Source organism: Amblyomma mixtum, chromosome 6 (assembly GCF_055824585.1).
Source record: "Amblyomma mixtum isolate Tamu chromosome 6, ASM5582458v1, whole genome shotgun sequence".
Taxonomy (NCBI): domain Eukaryota; kingdom Metazoa; phylum Arthropoda; class Arachnida; order Ixodida; family Ixodidae; genus Amblyomma; species Amblyomma mixtum.
Window position 1 is genome coordinate 95,553,775 of NC_143017.1, and position 18,485 is coordinate 95,572,259.

Genomic DNA, 18,485 nt, shown 5'->3' on the forward strand with positions numbered 1-18,485 from the left:
CCGCGGGGAAAAATTCACAGCACAGAAATGTGAAGGGCACATATCGCATGAAGCGCAATGCCAGCCAAAAAATATGAAGTAAACGGGATGATATTAATGTACGGCAGTCTGCGTGACAATAAAGACAGAAACTCTGAACACGTTTTATATTCACCAATGCTCTTGGGAAGCCTATTTCAGTGAGCGGAAGCATGCCGAAAAAATGAATTACGGTAGATATCAGTACGACAGCGCATTTCAAGAACTTTCAGCTCGTGATCACATCGTTTAGAGATGAAGTGGGGAGGAAAAATGTACAAGTTCTTATATATTCCTGTGAGATCAGAGTCAATTCAGAAAAAAGTTCTAATTTTGCAGTTAATCGGCGGTGTGCTAGTGTTTTCCAACCAAGGTTCTGTTTAAGTAGTGTAATACTGCTACGGAAGTTATAATTACCAAAAAGAAATCTTGCAGCGCGGTTTGGACGCGTTCAAGCTTTTCTACAAAGTTAGAGCTTTGAGGGTCCCATACCGCGCAAGCGTATTCGAGTACCGGACGAACATTTTGTTATGTTAAGCAGTTCTTTTACTTTTGGGGGGCTTTATAAAAATTACGCCTAATGAGGTTTAGCATATGATGTGACTTTAAGGTTAAGTATTCAATATGTTTGTTCCATGTTAAATTTTCCGATAAATAGACCCCGAAATTTTTGTGATATTGGATCTTTTCAAGAAGTAGTCCGTCCAATTTATGGGCTGATCTCACAAGAAAGCGGTTACGGGTGAAAGACACAAGTTCAAATTTAGCACTGTTCAAAGACATGCCCCATTTAATGCACCAAGCATGAATTTTGTTCAGATAATTGTGCAAACTGCTTACATCAGAATCATTTTCTACATTCCTGTATGTGGGACAATCAGCAGCATGTAACCTCACTTTGCATTCTAGATTTTGGACAATGTCATTTATAAAGACTAAATATAACAAAGGCCCCAAAACAGACCCTTGGGGCACGCCAGAGGTTACGGTGACACGTGTTGATTTGGTACCGTTTATTAAAACATGCTGTGTTCGCCCAGATAAGTAATTTCTAATCCAATACGCCATTGTAGGGTGTGTACTGAGACAAGATAATTCATGTAACAGCAATGCATGAAAAACGGTGTCAAAAGCCTCCGAAAATCTAAAAATATGCCGTCTACCTGAAATCCAAGGTCAAACGAGTAAAATAGATCGTGGGAGAACTCCACTAGTTATTCGTACAAGACAAGCAAGGCCTGGATCCATGTTGAGCATTCGAAAAGAAATTATAGCTTTGAAGGTGTTTCATTACAGCACTGTATAAAATGTGTTCGATTGTTTAGGAACACACGCATGTTAGAGAAATAGGCCTGTGGTTTTCTAGTACACTTTTGGGACCGTTTTTATGAGTAGGAACGACGTGGTCTACCTTCCACTCTGCGGGTAATGAAAAAGTATTCATCATCATCACCATCGTCAGCCTGACTAAGCCCACTGCAGGGCAAGGCCTCTCCCATGTCTCTCCAATTAACCCTGTCCTTCGCCAGCTGCGGCCACCGTATTCCGGCAAATTTCCTAATCTCATCCACCCACCCAAGTTTCTGCCACCCCCGTTACGCTTGCCTTCTCTTGGAATCGACTCCGTTACCCTTAATGACCAGCGGTTATCTTACCTTCGCATTACATGCTCTGCCCAACCCCACTTCTTCCTCTTGATTTCAACTAGGATGTCAATAACCCGCGTTTGTTCTCTCACCCACTCCGCCCGCTTCCGATCACTTAACGTTACACCTATCATTTTTCTTTCCATACCATCGTTGTGAGCTTTCCAAACTCACAGCGATGGTATTCAATGATTTATTAAACAGAGCTACTAAACATGCGCAATTTCTTGTGAGCAGGATTTAAATACCTGCGACGGAATGCCATCAGGACCACCAGCCGATTTGTTGTTCAGATTGGAAATAAGCTTGAGAACACCGCTGAATGTGACAGTAACCATAGGCATATTCTCGTCGACTGTATCTTTTATTTCAGGCAGTTCACCAGTGCACGTCTTAGAAAAAAAAACACTTTTAAAATAGGAATTCAGACAGAAAGCCTTCTCATAACCATCAAGGACTATTTTCTCACTTACTAATAAACTAGAAACATTGGTGGCCACCTTGCTATTTATTTTAACAGATTTCCGAAATTCTTTAGTATTAACCCCCAACTTTGCGTCAAACGATGAAATATAAGGTTGTTTATTTACTTTTATTTCTTGCTTAATTTTGTTCTTCACGTGACGCATTTCCTGGAACGAGTCTTCAAATACGAAACATACAGGCGGCGTTTCTTGTTAATTAGCGAGCGAATTTTCTTATATACTTAAGGTTTATCATTCCAGCGCCTAGTTCTCAATAGTTTGTTTGAATGATGCGATGTCTTACGGCTCCGAAAGGCGAGGCTGACCTTCGGAAATTTTCACAACTAAGTCAAAATGACGGGCCTAGTGCGGAAGTCAAGCAGGTTACTGCATCTAGCTGCAGTTACTGAACAGCATTTACAGCGTACAGTCAATATTGCTTAATGGCTAAGAACTTCTGTACGTAATTGTTGCCAGGTTAAAAATTCAGAGGGACACCTACTCACTTAATGTGTTGGTAGTATGTAATATAATTAGAAGCTGTTGATTCCATTTTACCTGATGTGACGGTACTTCTGGTCTAGTGTCGTTGCTTCCCTCAAGCCAATGGACATAATCCGCCCCGGTGACGGCGCTTTCCTTCAGCCAGTGTGCTGATTTTATGACCGACGACACATTTTCTTCCCGATGAGTCTTTTAATGCTATCGCAATAAACTTCCTTGCTGAAAACCACAACCGCATGACACAGAGCATCAACATAAGCGGATGTACAAAACGGCCCTGAACATTAAAAACACCTCGTCGAAGCGTCTGCCCTAGGAATCTTCAACACCTTTACGAAACTAACAGAAGCCATCCGTGCATCTCAAGCACTTAGACTTCAGAGCACTCAAGCTGGACCAGCTCTCTTACGCCGAATATACACAGTGGCGGACATCCACGCACTGGATGCTCAATCCTGCCTAGAAAACAACAGAGGAAAAGTATCAGCGTGACGTTTACACAGGCAGACAACGAGCGCGAGCATCCTATCTATGCCGAAGCCTAGCCAGTTCCACGAATGTGGTTTACGTGGACGCCGCAGCATATCCGGACCATAATAAGTACGCATTGGCGGTAGTGGGCCACCGCTTCTTCACTCTCTTCACTGCCTCTGCAACAGCAGAAACCGCAGCGGCCGCGTAGACTACCGCCGTGGCCATTGCCGTTAGGCATTACAAATCCCAAGGCCAAAGCGCACATCTGATAACTTATTTACACAACACGTTTGCAGAAAGTTCCTGCGAGGTGGAGTCCTCCAGCATGTCACCCGACTCACGGGCACTACACACCTTACCAAACGCCATCAAATGCTTTGACCCCCCCCCCCCCCCCCCCCCCCCCTCATGAAGGACTGGAAGGAAATGAGAAGGCACATGCTCTTGCTCGAAGCATCAACGGAGGCCTCCCACTGTGCTCGCTTTAACCCTTCAACCCTGCACGTATAACGCACGTTTCGATTATCAGCCTCTTTATCGCAGGCGCTTCCCTCTACCTCATGGGAAATGAGACACCACAGACGCCGTCTCTTGCGGCAGATAGAAACACCGTTCCAAACCTCCATAGACTACATCTCATACACCCAACTTATACACCGACACACGTCCCTGGTGCCAGCCCAGCCCTACACTCGTCCACAAATCTTATGGATGTGGGGCCAAACCAAACATTATACAGACGCCAGACACGTCTTTTGAGTGGTAGGAGGCGTGGCTGACCAGCGATAACGTGGAGGATCAACGGGCCCTCATCGAACAGGTCCGCAGGGCAGCTCAAGCCCTGTGGAGCACTGAAATAAGGATCCCAATCATAAGATCAAGCAACTCCCTTTCGATTCAGAAATTTTTGCCTCCTCCTCTTCGTCTAAAGCACAGTAGCACTAAAACAGTCCGCAAGCGCAAGAAGAATTATGATGCGTGGTAAAGTTAAGAAAGTTAATTGTAAACAGCTGTCACCACTGGCATCAGCGGCATAGTAGCACTGTGGCGCTGACTAACGTACCGCGTAAACTGGAACTTTGCGCCACGGTGATTACAATTGTGTCACGTGATTAAAACATACTGGCATTCATCTCTGTACCGTTTTTCAACCCCTTGTGCAAAGTTGTCATAATGAGCATCATGCTAGCCTTAACTTCTGAAACTGCTGCAGCTTCTGCAACGAAGGGCACATCAATAGTATCTTAACCCACCAACAACGAGAAGTCGATGCCCTCACCATCTGTGAGGACAATATAGAAACGGCAGAGGAGAAGGACATTTTATTGCCTTTGCTGCCACGCACGCCAGCTGTACGGATTCAGTACCAGCCTACCGTAATCATATCAGAGGACGAATTGGTGCCGCAGCAGCCAGAATACTGCAAAATCATGGCCACCCTAATACAATGAAATGCCTCGTCTGGACACCGGGGCATCAATGTGTGGAAGGAAACGAGTGCACTAATGGCGCTGCCCTAGCTCTTCTCCCTCGGGACTCGACTCATTCACTCCCCACCTCACCCCGGCCCCATGACGACATACCTGTACGCGGAGAGGCTGCAACTTTGTAGAGTGCTCCAGGGCCCAGTCAAGTTTTGCTGCCTGCAACTTTTAGCACTGGCGACCATCCAATTCTCTGGTAAATAAAGAACTGATTTGAACTGACTATCTCACAGAAAATATCCGCCTCAGCCAAGGGGCTCTCCAAAGCGGAGGAGGTTAGATGGCGGCGCCTCCAGTCTAGGACTTACAACTCACCCGCACGTCTCAACCTTATAAGTACCAGGTCGTACTACCCCAAATGTAAATTGTGCGGTGAGGAGGTGGGCCTGCGTCTTATGGTGAGAACCTACCCGAACAATTCACCTGGCTGTCAAAATGCAGTGCCAGCTATTGAGGGATGAGAGGCTGCCCTGTACAGCTCCGGAGTGAGGCCCAAAAAGCCCTCTTAGCACGAGCATGGACAGCAGCGGCAGCCGCTGGAGTCACGGAACACCGGACTAGCGACCCCATGCATCCACACATTAACCTCCCAAATCTCCCAATAAAATTTCCCATTAATTCACTGGGCACGTCAGCCAACAGAAACTGGTGAACTGGGACTCGCACTGAATGCGGGCAGTTCGGATAGTTTGGTCAGAGCAAGCGTGCGGCACTTACTGGGCGTGCACTTGGTCGCTTGTGCGTCGGGCTCGTGTCCGTCGAGGCAGCGGCACTCGTTCTTCTGGCAGGACGAGTGCGGCACCGAGTAGGCACACGTCTCGTCGTGGTCGCAGGAGCCACCCAGCGGCGAAGCTGTGAGGTACAGAGAAAGATAAGGCATTATAAGACATGCATTTTGTATTTGTATTTGGTTTCTATGTAATGTTATCTAGCCTTGCTGTTGCCTTCTTTTGGATTTGTAGCAGTGAGTTCGGCTGTTGTTTTCTGTTCTTTTTTGTTGTTTTCTGTTGTTTTCGGTTACTGTGAGTACTATATCTGTATCATATTAAATATGTATGTATATGTTTGGATATCAAGAATATGTTATGTGATGCCGCCACTCTGCCGAAATAAGGGATTGTGGACCCGTCAAGCTGTCCAAGGAAAGCTTTTTTTTCTACAATCCCCCCATTCATATTTGGTGACAAATAAATAAAGATTTCATTTCATTATTTCGAGGCGCATCACATGGGTCTTGTACGGCATACAAACACTTTATTGAGAAAGAAGAGGTTGTTGAGCGTAATATATGCCATAGGTCCTTAAACCAAACTGCCCTTGGCAAAAGACTTGAAGCACATAGCAAGAATATAAACATCAGAAAGCCTTCAGCGCGACGAGCTTTTTGGTGAGTTGAACCGCCGCGGTGGCTCAGTGGTTAAGGCGCTCGGCTGCTGACCCGAAAGACGCGGGTTCGATCCCGGCCGCGGAGGCCGAATTTCGATGAAGGCTAAATTCTAGAGGCCCGTGTGCTGCGCGATGTCAGTGCACGTTAAAGAGCCCCAGGTAGTCGAAATTTCCGGAACCCTTCACTACGGCGTCCCTCATAGCCTCAGTCGCTTCGGGACGTTAAACCCCCATAAACCAACACACCTTTCTGGCGAGTTGGTTACAATCCTTACATAAGCGCAAGAACCACAGTCGTACTAGGAAGACACAAACACACGGGCGGAAGCTCGGACGTGCCAAAAGCAAACCTACAGAGCCGACGAACAGAGTAAAAACGTCTTATCGTGTGGCAGAGAAATTTTATATTCCGGTCTGTACAAGACAACTGAAGCATCGCTCACGCATTCTTTGTTTCCCTTTTTTCCTATGTGATAAGCTTCCAGCAGCTCACGCATGGCTCAGTCTTCACTCTTACCTAGAATGTTCACATCATCAATATGTGGTGCGCATGCGCATTTCTTGGGGAAACTGGCAATGCTCAATTATGTGCATATATTAGTTGCTCTTTAAATATCGTTCGTGTTCCCCCAACCGGTGGTTGACACATGGGCCAGTTTGACCGACAGAGGCTTTCTGTGGTGGCGATCCGAATCGCCGAAAACAGATTAAAACGCAAGACTATAATCATCTCCCTTTATATAAGCCCCGATATTGAAAGAAGTAGGAACAATGGATTCGAGTAGATAAGACGATTCAGACGTGAACACGCAACCGACTACATTATCATCAGAGGAGATTTTAACGGTGGGCACACGTTCACGGGCTGCATCAGTAACAGCTCGAGAGGCTTGAAACTACCGAGGTTTGCTAAAGACGCTGGTCTGGAACTCGTCAACGACACGATCCAACGTAATAGAGAAGGCCTGCGCAAAAGTTGAGTTGGATAATAACTCTGGCTTCACTTGGGCGAGTAATACCTCCAGCTCTTCGTGTAGGATGGAAACAGGTATTCGGGGCAGAGATCAGTTACCTATCTGGATTGCCCTGAAGCGAAATGAACCTGTGCGTACTAAGAAGACTGTCGCGGTTTTCGTCTGGGGCAAGACACGCGAAGTGGATCTACCAGAGGAACCTACGAAAATCTCCCAACTTAGCCACTGGCTCACAACCAACGCATGCAACTGCAAAGAAAAAAAAATCGAAATAGACGACGAGTCCGTGGTCACCAGATCGCCACTTATTGAACCTTCGGAACACGCTCAAACGCCTGACGTTCAAGTATAGAAGCGTAGCGAAGCGTTACGTGAATATAGGGCGTGTGAGAAACAAATACATGGTCTGTTCTGAAAGTAGTAGGACTCATTTTTTTAAAGAAAATTTATTCAAGTGAATAGTACTAAAGATTACAATTTTTTAAGGTAGCACCCTTCCGCACCTACACGCTGCTGCCAATGAGTTTCACAGTTTTCGTACGCCTCCAGGAACGCCTGGACCCGAATGCTGTTTAACTCCCTCGTCACTGCCTGTTGAACCACCTCTACCGATCCGTGATGTTTCCCCTTGAGCGTCGATTTTATTCTCGGGAATAGAAAAAAGTCGGGCGGGGCCAAGTCGAGACTCTAGGGGGGCTGAGCCAGCGTTGCCGCCTTGTGCTGGGCAAAAATCGGGGTCCTCATTCACATGATGAAGAAGATCCTACCGGTTGGCCTTTTCCTCCTCTGACAACACTCCCGGCACCAACTTCGCGCACGCTTTCCTCATGGATAAGTTTTCTGTCACGATCTCAAAAACTTGGGTTTGAGGAATGCTCAAGTCATCAGCAATCATTCTGATACTCATTCTACGATCACTGTTATGTAAATGTTTCACTCGCGACACATTTTCGTTGGTCTTGCTGGTCGAAGGGCGTCTGGAGCGGTCGTCTTCCTCCACTCTTTCCTTACCTTCTCGAAACAGCTTGTGCCACTCAAAAAACACCTGATCTACCCATGGAAGCGTCACCGTAGGCCTCCTTAATCATGTTGTGAGTCTCTTTGCCCGTTTTACCAAGATTAACTCAAAATTTGATCGCTTATCGCTGATCCAGTAAACGCTCGATGATTCTGCGTGACGAGACGTTTCGACAGGGGTTCACAGTACAAGCAACCTCCTCTCTTCAACTTCCGAGAGCCGACTGCCGATTCTCCCCAGCATTCCCAATATCCCCCTTCAACGATCCTGCACGCGCAGACCACCTCTCGTCAGCCCGTTCGCCCAGGAAAAAAACAGTCCTACTACTTTCAGAACAGACCCTGTATAAACAAATACGCAAGTATGAGCAAGAGCTGCCGATAGCAAGGTGGGAAGAACACTGTAAGCTTTTACCATCAGACGTGTTCATACAAGCTCTGGCGAAAGTACAGCGCTATGAACAGAAAAATGATTAGGCCATATCAAGGTCACGCTAGTAGCCCTGAGGGCCAACAAAGATCTGGTAACCCTGGAAGAAGAGATCGCAAAATGCTTCTTCCCGGACGCGAGAGAGATGGGAGGGGACTCGCGATACACTGACGAGGCTTAGTAGGCTACCGGTCGGCGCGGACCAGATAGAGGAGAGCTGCTTTGCGCTTTCCGGACTGGAGTGGGAGCTGCATCAGGTGAACACCAAGAGTGCCTCGGAAAAGGGCGGCGTCACATGAACAATGCTAACCAATGCCAGAGCACCAGCCAAAAGAGCCCCCTTATAGTGCTAAACAAAACCTAGGCGGTAGAAGCGTACCCAGCCGAGCTGAAGCATTCGGTGATGAAACCGATCCGGAACATGGGAAGGGCCCAGCCATCATCGCCATCCTACGACCGATCTCGCTCACGTCCACACTTTGCAAGCTTATCGCGCGAATGGCTTTCATACGACTCAACAGACATATAGGAGAGAAGACACCGTACATTCATCCCAGCCAGACCAGCATCAGGACGAACATGAGAACGCGTGATAGGCTCTGGCTGCTCAGACGATTCATGAACGACAGCAGAGTGGGAGTGAGAACGTCACTCCGCTCATACTCGTATCTTGTGACCTAAGAAAAGATTTCGAAAAAGGGACGCACAAATCAATCTTGGAAGAACCCCACGGTGCATACCCCGGAGCCTGACTGTTCAACTTGGTTTCCAGTTTCCCCGAAAATCGAACCTTCGAAGCCGACGCTGGCCTCGGGGACTCTAGACTTTTTGTCAGCGACAGAGGCGTACCGTAGGGATCGATTTTATCTCCTACTCTCTTCAATCTCATGATGAGGTACATCGCCTTCAGGGTACATGAACAAACCGGGTGTAGGCAAACTATGAATGACATTGCGTAATGGATCGAAATGGCGGATTACGCGAACTGTGAAGAAGCCGCGACCTGAAGCTATGTTCAAAATATACTAAATTATTTCTGATAGGTGGAAGCCAACAAGAGAAATCGAAGGTGAAACTCTTCATTGAAGAAAAGGAGGTAGCAGGACCCACCACAGGCAATCTGCGCATCTTCGGGGTCCTATTCAATTTAAATGGGAACGCAAACGCCTGGATAAGACAAGTCGTGAGGCAGTGAGACCCACTGCTGAAAATGATTCTAAGAACTGAGAACAGAACAGGAGGTGGCTGCACAAATACCCTGAAGATATTCGGAAGAGCGGTATCCGTTTATCGTCTCGCATACGAAGCCACCAACTATAATCTGAACAAGGGACAAGTGTACAGGGCGGAAGTCCTGTACAATTAACCAACTCATGCGAATGATCATTGATCTTCAAGGCACAGGAATCTTGCAGCACTTGCAGTCCAAGGCCAGATAGAAAGTCTGGAAGATATAATTGGAGAAGCCAGAATCACTAAAGATGGCCACCGCATTCTGAGTGGCCAGGGGGGGGGGGGGGGGGGGGGGGGGGACTGTAAACATATGGCTCTCACAAGAAAATAGAACCGGACGCAACGATCATAAAGATTATCTCCAACCATGCCTGGGACATCAATATAATGGTGACAACCAGGCCAGTACCGAAAAAAGAAGCTAAAGAAATGCAAGCATGCATGGGATGCGATAGCACAAGAAATCAGTGATGTCGAAGGCGGGGAATGTTATGTCTGCACAGCGGGCTCTACAGCAGAGAAGAGATGCTGAGGGAGCGTGTACATCAAATGCACCTTAGAGAAATCTTGCCCAATGACTACGAAAGGAATGGCGGACGGCAACACTACGCAGTTGCATGTCATCGCAGGGGCCATGACCGAAATCAAGTCTTCGATACCAGCTGGATCATACGACAAAAAGCAGCGAATAGGCGCTTAACTAGCTCATCAACTCGCAAACAACCCGTTCCTTGGCAAATACGGCCCTGAAGCTCCTTCAAGACATTAGCAGGACGCGGAACCCGGATGCCTACATCGAAAGGTGTACTGGGCATCCATAGGGTCGAACAAAATGAGCATGTCCATAGTCTGGCTGTCGGAGTCTTGCGCACCGACCGTACCGAGACTTGCACCGCCATCCAATCCCAACTCTGGATCGTTTTCCACTATCCAAGAAGACGACGTAAAGGAACGTTCAGCAACCATGCGAGAGAGAGGCCCCAGCTCCTCCCCAGCTCGGCAGACCCACGGTAGTGTTTGTAAGCAAGGCTCGGGGCAGAACAGCTGTCATAGAAGATGTGCTACTCCGATGGGAATGGTACAACACATTCCGCAAGAAGACTCTCAGATGGACCCGCCAACTGCCCTGTGCTTGCACTGCAAACAAGCCGCTCCGATAATCGCACTTCTCGAGTGGCATTGTCCGCGCTCTGCCACACAGATAAATGAACACAGACCTTATCATGTACATTCGTACGATGACTGAATGTTTCCCCATAAGGACCGAGACAAAACAGTCACGAGCCTACGGAGCTTCGACTTACAGTGCAAGCTCCATTTGGCATCGCGAGGGAATCAATGCGCGGATCGCGAACGACACTCAGGAACACGATATCACCGAATCCCAGTTTCTTCCTCACTTTCGCATGCAGTGGCCATTAGCCCTCCTTTTCTTATATATATATGCGAAATTGAGAAATGCTTCATTTAGGTAAACATTTATTGCTAGTCGACGTTTCGGGCAGAGCCTGTCCTTCTTCAAGACTGAAGATACAGGGTTCTTGCTTCTCTTCTTAAAGGGTTGGCATCAGTACAGGTGTCGGACAAGGAAACTGCCTTAATGTGAGTACTTTTACAGCGAAAAACTGGAAAGCTGCACTCCTCACATGCAGAGCGTGAAGGTCATCTGACTCTTAGATTTGACCTCTAGCGGGTGGCGCGCCGCATGTGCAAAATAGCGCGTGGCAGGTGCCTCGATCTTCATCTTCACCTTCATCTTAAGTGGTGCACCATTTAACCGCTGCATCACTGCAGCAGGAGAGGTATGAGGATTCCCAGCTATCTATAAATGTAAAGTGGAGAATGACGTTCTGCATATATTGCAATTAACCCATTGCGCTATCGTGTCATACTCTTAAGACGGAGATTAAGTGTTTAATCTATTTTTTTTCTTAAACACGGTATTAATTAAAGTGAAATTGCGTGAATGTAAGAGCTGCTTAGGTGTAACAGTTGTTTAGATGTTAGTAGCTTAGGTGGAAGCTAACAGTCGTTCTTCGTAAATATGGACACTTTATCTCCTGCACAAAACTGCCCATATAGTAAGTCGTGCGTAATAATAAAACAGGAAAAAAATTTACGGTCCAGCTAAGCCGGTATGAGCGCTGCATTTGGAATTAGACGAAGACTTGGAAGCTTAAAGTGCATTATCCTTGTCTCCATTATATTAAAAAAAAAAATGGGGTGTAGTTTTCAGCGTCTAGTATTCGATGAGACGCGTGATGACATGCAATGGCATGACGTATCTCCTACTGCGACTGTTCAGATCCCACGACCCAGGAGTACACAAGCTAACTCAGTCAGCAGAGATTTGCCTAATGCGGCTTTCAGCGTAGCACGAGCCGCAAAGAGCTTTCTTCACAACTATTCATGCAATGCAGAAAATTGCAAGGCGTGTGAGCGGCCACCTTGAAACTGTAAAGCTTGAAACCACAGGAAAAAAAGCCACCACTGAAGCATTTGCACTTTTCCAGCGCATTATACTTGTGTCCGGCACTCAGAATGCAAGAAAAGGAAGATCTGGTTGGGGCAGTCGAGGTTTTGTTGTCATCGTTTTCCATATTAACGCGACCAAAAGATATGGTGAACTGAAGACATAAAACTACGCAGGAGACAGGACACAGAAAAGATGCAGACAGGACGAGCGTAGACTAACAACTGATTTATCGAACGAAAAACGTCCTTCCTTCAAGAGCAACGCATGCGCAACCAAACTTAACGCCCAAAGCAAAAGTCTTCAGAATGCCTTACCAACTAGCCTCTCATCACACACTTCTACAAAAGGCATGGGTCTCAGTAGGTTCTGCGCATTTTCATCCTGTCCATTGTCTAGAGAGCGAGTTTCCATTTTAACGAGGTGAAAATACTAAATGCCTTGAAGAAGTTTGGTCCTTAGAAAAACTGTCCATTACTCGAGTCGTCCATAAAAACGGGGGTCGTATGACCCCTACCGTACTCTTGCATTTCGAATGTCCCTCTCCATCAAGATACACCTAAACAGAACTGAACGATACTGTTCCAACGTCGAGTTACTGATCAATTCTGCGTCATCCGTGAGCTCAAAACACCACTTCGTAGTGTTAATAGTTAACTACATAACTACAAACGATTTTGTACCGGAAGTTTTGGTCTCAGTGTGCACCAGCGCTCAAGGGCACATTCACGCCATGGTAGACCGGCCAACATGGGCTAAAGTGGACATCCTGATGACGTCCTCATTGCCGGCAAGCACTGGTTGTTAATCTCAACAACCACTGGGTTCGGTAACCAACACTCGAGGCAAAGGCACCTGACGTGACTCAATGCGGGTTGATATGCCAAGCGCTCTTCAGGCAACACTCAAAATCATAATAAATTATGTTTCCACTCAACGCCTGCGACTGGAACTTGCTTGAAGGCCTCTTTACGCCCATGAAACAAATCATATCGTTTGTTTGAGCTATAAATTGTGTGTCTGTACAACTTTAGCAGGGAGTACGTCCTGTTGACTCTATAAGACGTTGCAGTGAATACAACGGGCACAAACGCTAGACCAGGCGAGAGGACAGTATGAAAGGAGGACAGCTCAAGGACAGCTCAAGGACAGCTGAGAACACCTGAACTCCTCATTATGAACATCAAGGAGAAAGCGGAGACTTCGGAAAGCCGCATCGCGATGGCCAGCGCATCAGTACTCAGGCTCAGTGCTGTGGTACTAGGAGCGTCTGCAGAAAAAAGAAAAAAAAAAGAAAGAGCGGTTACTCTTCTCAATTTGGAACCTGCAGGCTTGCGCCGAAGGGCTGGATAAGCCTTTAAAAGCAGCCGAGGCGACGGAAAAGCGAGATGTGTAATGGAAGAAGCAGGAGTAGAGAGAAAAATTAAGTAGAAGAAGCAAACAGAGGAACGGAAAGAGCCACATGATACTCTGTCGTCCAGACTTGAAATCACTCTCAACTAAAACGACCGCCGTCCAGCGCCCCAAGCGTTTCCCGGCTCGGCGTGGATTGAGATCTAAAAGCTTTCGCGAAAAAACAAACAAACAAACAAGCAAACAAACTAATAATTTCAGGTGAAGCAAGGGGGAGACACATCTTCGAGCCCAACGCTATCTCGTTCTGACTGCCCGCGCCAGTTTTTGCGCACTGACAAGCTCTCTGGGCGATGTCGCAGCCCTTTTTTTCGCCTTTCTGTTGTCTTTTTTTTTTGTTAGCCTGTCGAACTCCTCTGAGAGCGCGTATCTAGATTGTGAAGATGAAGAAACGTGAAGCGCAATAGGGCGGAAAGATCGGCTTTCTGAAAACATTGCTTTCCTGGAAAGTACAAGAAAAAAAAGTGAAAACGACTGAGAAGCTGTGGAAAAACAGAGTTAAAAGAAGTCGGCGTCTTACCGCTTTGATACAGCAGCAGCACGCTTTCCTTTGGGCGAGAACGATAAGTGCTTCGGAGCAGTGTGACTTTTTTACACTCGTTGTTGGCACTTTTTTTTTTAAACTTCGAACCGGTGACAAGAAAAACTGATATTTAATCTGAGCAAGGAACTCAAGCGAAGTCTTGGTTACGGTTGCCTACTCTTTGACCACGCGTGGGGTATAAAGTTTTCAAGCGCTTTCGACATTTGGTGGAGGTGGGTGTGACATGCTGAAAATGAACGTTGAAAGATAGCCTTTCAATAGAGAGGGGGGGGGGGGGGGGGGGCGCTGCGTGGGTTTCAAATGCTGAACGATATATTAATAAGAAAGAAAACTGTCCCAGGTAAGCTTTTATGAGCAAACGCACTAGCTTTCATATCCTAGGAATAGTCGGACATATTTGTAGAGGTTTCTGCTTATTCAAAGGCTTGACAAACGCCGAAAGCACAAGAATTCTAGCTTCGTTCAGCACCCATTACTAATCCAAGTCCTGATGGCAATCGTTTAAAAGCCTAGTGACGATCTTGAAAGGCGTTCTACCCAAGCCATAATTTAGGAGTTTTTACTTTTTTTAGTGTGTTTGTTTGGGCGGTGGGTGGGGGGGCGGACACTTAGGTTGTTTAATTTTATTTATTATCAGTTAGAAAACACTGGTTTAAAAAAGATTAACCCATTTGAAAGGAAAAAAAAAGAAAGGAGAAAAAAACTTTGTCGGCTTTAATTGCATAATTGAGTACCCGTGTGGCTGACTATTCCGAAGACCAGCACATCTTAATTAAGCGCCTTAGCTGATCTTTAAAAGGACAGTTATTCCTAATTAAATGCCCTACCTGAAAAGCGGTACTCTGTAGGTAATAAATGATCTTTATAACACTGTATCGAATTAAATGCTACACCTCGCGGAGCTATGAAGAGAACGACATTTGAAAAGTGAATAAGCAAACAACACGGTAGCAGAGCTCAGCTGGAAGCAGACATTGAAAAACCCATCAGAGGTGCTTTGCTTGCAGGTGCCGAAGTGTGAAGCGCATTTATCGTAACCATTCGTGTGGCGAATTGCGTCCAAAGCAGACAGCCACCGTACGCCCCGCAGCGCTTTTACCGAAAGCAGCTGCCGAGCGTAGCCTGCAGCGGCGAGCATAGGAGGCGGCCCGTCAGAAACAGCATTTCTGCAGGGAAGCGGCGCGGGCAGATTATTCCCCTTTTCGACCTAGAAATGAAACAAACATCGCCCGCGCGTTCATTTGCAGCCGGTAATCGGAAACAGGGCCGAGCCACTGCTGAGTCAGGCAATATGAGAACGCGGCCGCCGACGCCTCGCGGTTGATTGCTCGTTTTATGGAAGCGCGGGTACAGCGAAGCGCAAAAGGCGGTGGTACCATGGTGGGCCGCGATCGGCCGAGCACTCAGATGCGAAATAGGATTCTGCGAAGCGAGTTGCTCCGCTCCTGTTCTTGTTTGGTTCGAGTTGCGTGCAGCGTTGCCCGTAAAGTGAACTCGTACGCAGAAGCCAGGCGCGTGACGATGTTGAGCGTTGAGCGTGATAGTATTGAGCGTGATCGTATTGAGCGTGATAGCATTGATAGTGATCGTATTGAGCGTGATCGCATTGAGCGTGATCGTATTGAGCGTGATCGTATTGAGCGTGATCGTGGTGAGCGTACGCGAGGCGTGTGCACGAAGAGACACGAACTTATTCTATGCCGGTCCTTGCCCAGCTCCTCAAAGATGTGCTGAGAGGGAAGTGACAGGATCGGGAATGTGACTTCCGATTATTACAAATGCTTTTCGCAGTTTCTTTGTCTTCTTGCGATCAAGAGAAAATGCTCGCTGGGATGGTGATATATCGGCTACTTTAAGCACTGGCTTGTCTTGTTTTCTTTTTGTTGCTTTTTTCCTAGCTATAGTCAGATACAAATCAAGAACGAAGCAGCAAACACCTCTCAAAGGGGGCTGTCCAGCCAATGGCTTCGAGCGATTGTCATGATGCCGAAGTTAATCTCACTTCATGGAGGTACAGTCTTTGTCAAAAGTATACAGCCCAGGTGTTCTGCTTCTGGGCCCTGCAGCATGGCTCCCCTTGCATACTGAGGCACCCTAATCTCACGAAGGCGGCAGCGACTTAAGTCCTCAAACCTCCCAAGCTTAGAACTGACAAATGTGCTGAAGAGACCCGCTACACGGCTTGGAAGAAAACCCCTCGAGCTGCATATTTTTCACAAAGACTGTACCTGCGAGCCACATGGAAGGTCACGCTAGGAGATCAACCGCGACGTCAGGACGTCATTGGCTGGACGGCCCCCTTTAAGGGGGGTTGCCGCTTTGTTCTTGAGTTGTATCCGACTATAGACTGTTTGCTTTCAGCTAATGAATTTAATGACTGAAAACACGTTTATTCATTACAATCAAATGGAATAGATAAGGTGTATTTGTGCTAACTAGTATCTTCATTTTTATTTATTTACTTGAAAAAAAAAAAACTGCAGGCCATTAGAATAGGCCCAAGCAGGAGGGCCATAAACGCATTCACAGAAAGGATGTCTCATTTTTATTCCAAACGGCCGATTAGCATGCTGTTCGTAGCTGCTTGAGTATGGACTCGTAGTCCGGGGTAATTAGACCATTTGACCTCTCCTCTTCCGCGCGCCTCAAGCGAAAAATACCGAAAAACATTGTTTCAAAGCTCTCGAGGGGTTCGGCTAGCTAGCCTAACCTAAGCGAGGCGGCTGCGTAAGTTAGGCGAGGCGCTCGCAAGGGAATTTTATGCGCGCGAAGGATAACAGTTTTAAACACTGTGGTACAAGTGGCCGTAATAGTAATGGCAGTATGCTAGACTGCACACAATGCTGCGGCTATCCGCAATGAGCTTAGCAAGTTGTTGTTGTTATCCTCGTACAATGGCACGTGCCCACACATTGGGATTGGCCAAGAATTGTAGGGTGCGCAGAGAGTTTTTCAGATAATTTTTTTCATGGCCAAAAGTAAAATGATTGCTTGGGAAAAAAGAAACAAAGAAGAAGAAGAAACATTGAAATGAAATGGGAAATGCATAACGCATCCAGGAGATGGAGATTTGTAGCAGAGTGATTAAAAATTAATAATAAAAGTATTATGCTGTGAAAGCGCCACGTGTTGCGAGCTTTTCATCATCCTCTTCATTCTTTTTCCTACGGTAGGTGTCCTGCTGCTTGTATTTCAATTTCTTCTCCTCGTTATTAAGGCGAAAGCATTTAATGGCTCATACTGTAGTCCGTTAACAAAGCGTGTCACACGCGTCTAACTCGGGAACTAAATAAGATAGAAAAAAAACCAATGGTTTCTTCAGATAGAGGAGGAAAAAATGAAACTAGAAGCGAAGTTTGAGGACCATAGATATAACAGTTCATTAATTTAGGCAAAAATGCCGAAATTGCGTCGAAATAGCGCGGACGTCGATATAGCCACGGGAACGGTGTGACGTCACATCCACCGGAAGTCGTCAGGGCATAGTGAAAATTGTTACCGAATGGTCGTAAAAACGTCAGATTTATGTCAAATTAGATGAAAAATGAGTACTTAAGCTTAATGAACTCTTAAGACCTCCGAAATATACATATTTGGGTATCGATGTAGCCACGGGAATGGTGTGACGTCACATCCACCGGAAGTCGTCACGGCATAGTGTCCTCGGCTTTCGCCTCTCAACGCTTTAGTTGCCGAAGTGTCCTCGCAACTTTCGTACACAGTCTCACAACTTTTTACGCCGTCGATACAGCACTACCCTGTAAAGGAGCTAGCAACGAGGTATGTCAACATTCTGTAAATTACCATTTGGTTCACCTAGGTGACGAAACTCAAGAGAAAGTTCCGTGGAGCTTGCGCGACAATAGTGTGTTATGGGTCGATGAAGCTGTTCACAAAGATCGAGCTGCAAGTAACAAAGCCAGAACTACAGAATTTGCGTTTTTCACTTTTTCCTACGCGTAACTTTTCGTGCTGTTCTATTGAACAGGCTATTCGATGCTGAATGCGGGCACGACAAGCACTAGGAGCCCGTCTCGGGAACTACTCTTTATCTCGCTTGCTCGCATGGTCGGGCACAATTGTCAGATCCACCTGCCGCATATGCGCGCTGACAGGAAACCACTGCGGCATAATACGAGGTAGATGAAAGTGCTTCGACCGCTTTCAATCTTCACAAAAATGCCATGAGAAGCACCTAACATGTATCAAACATTCTTGGTAAACTAACACTGGGAAGTCGGCTTTCCATCGACGTGATGCGGTCCTAGTGTTTAAGATGCCAGAGCGTGTTTCTAAGGCTCGAAAAAAAAAGAAAACAAACATACAGAGGAATACGCTCATTCATCACATACACACCTAAGATATAGCACAGCTATCAGAAAAAAAAAAAGAAACGAAATATTTTTGCCTTTAAGTACAAGCACT

General features: G+C 46.6%; 1 protein-coding gene across 1 annotated transcript in view; it reads right to left on the reverse strand.

Moving 5' to 3' along the window:
• LOC149339761 (uncharacterized) overlaps window positions 1-18,485 on the reverse strand; it is a 223,574-nt gene that overhangs the window by 53,084 nt on the left and 152,005 nt on the right. The window contains exon 4 of the mRNA XM_089550561.1: window positions 5,308-5,442. Coding sequence (XP_089406687.1) covers window positions 5,308-5,442 — 135 coding nt within the window. The remainder of the gene's footprint in view (window positions 1-5,307; window positions 5,443-18,485) is intronic.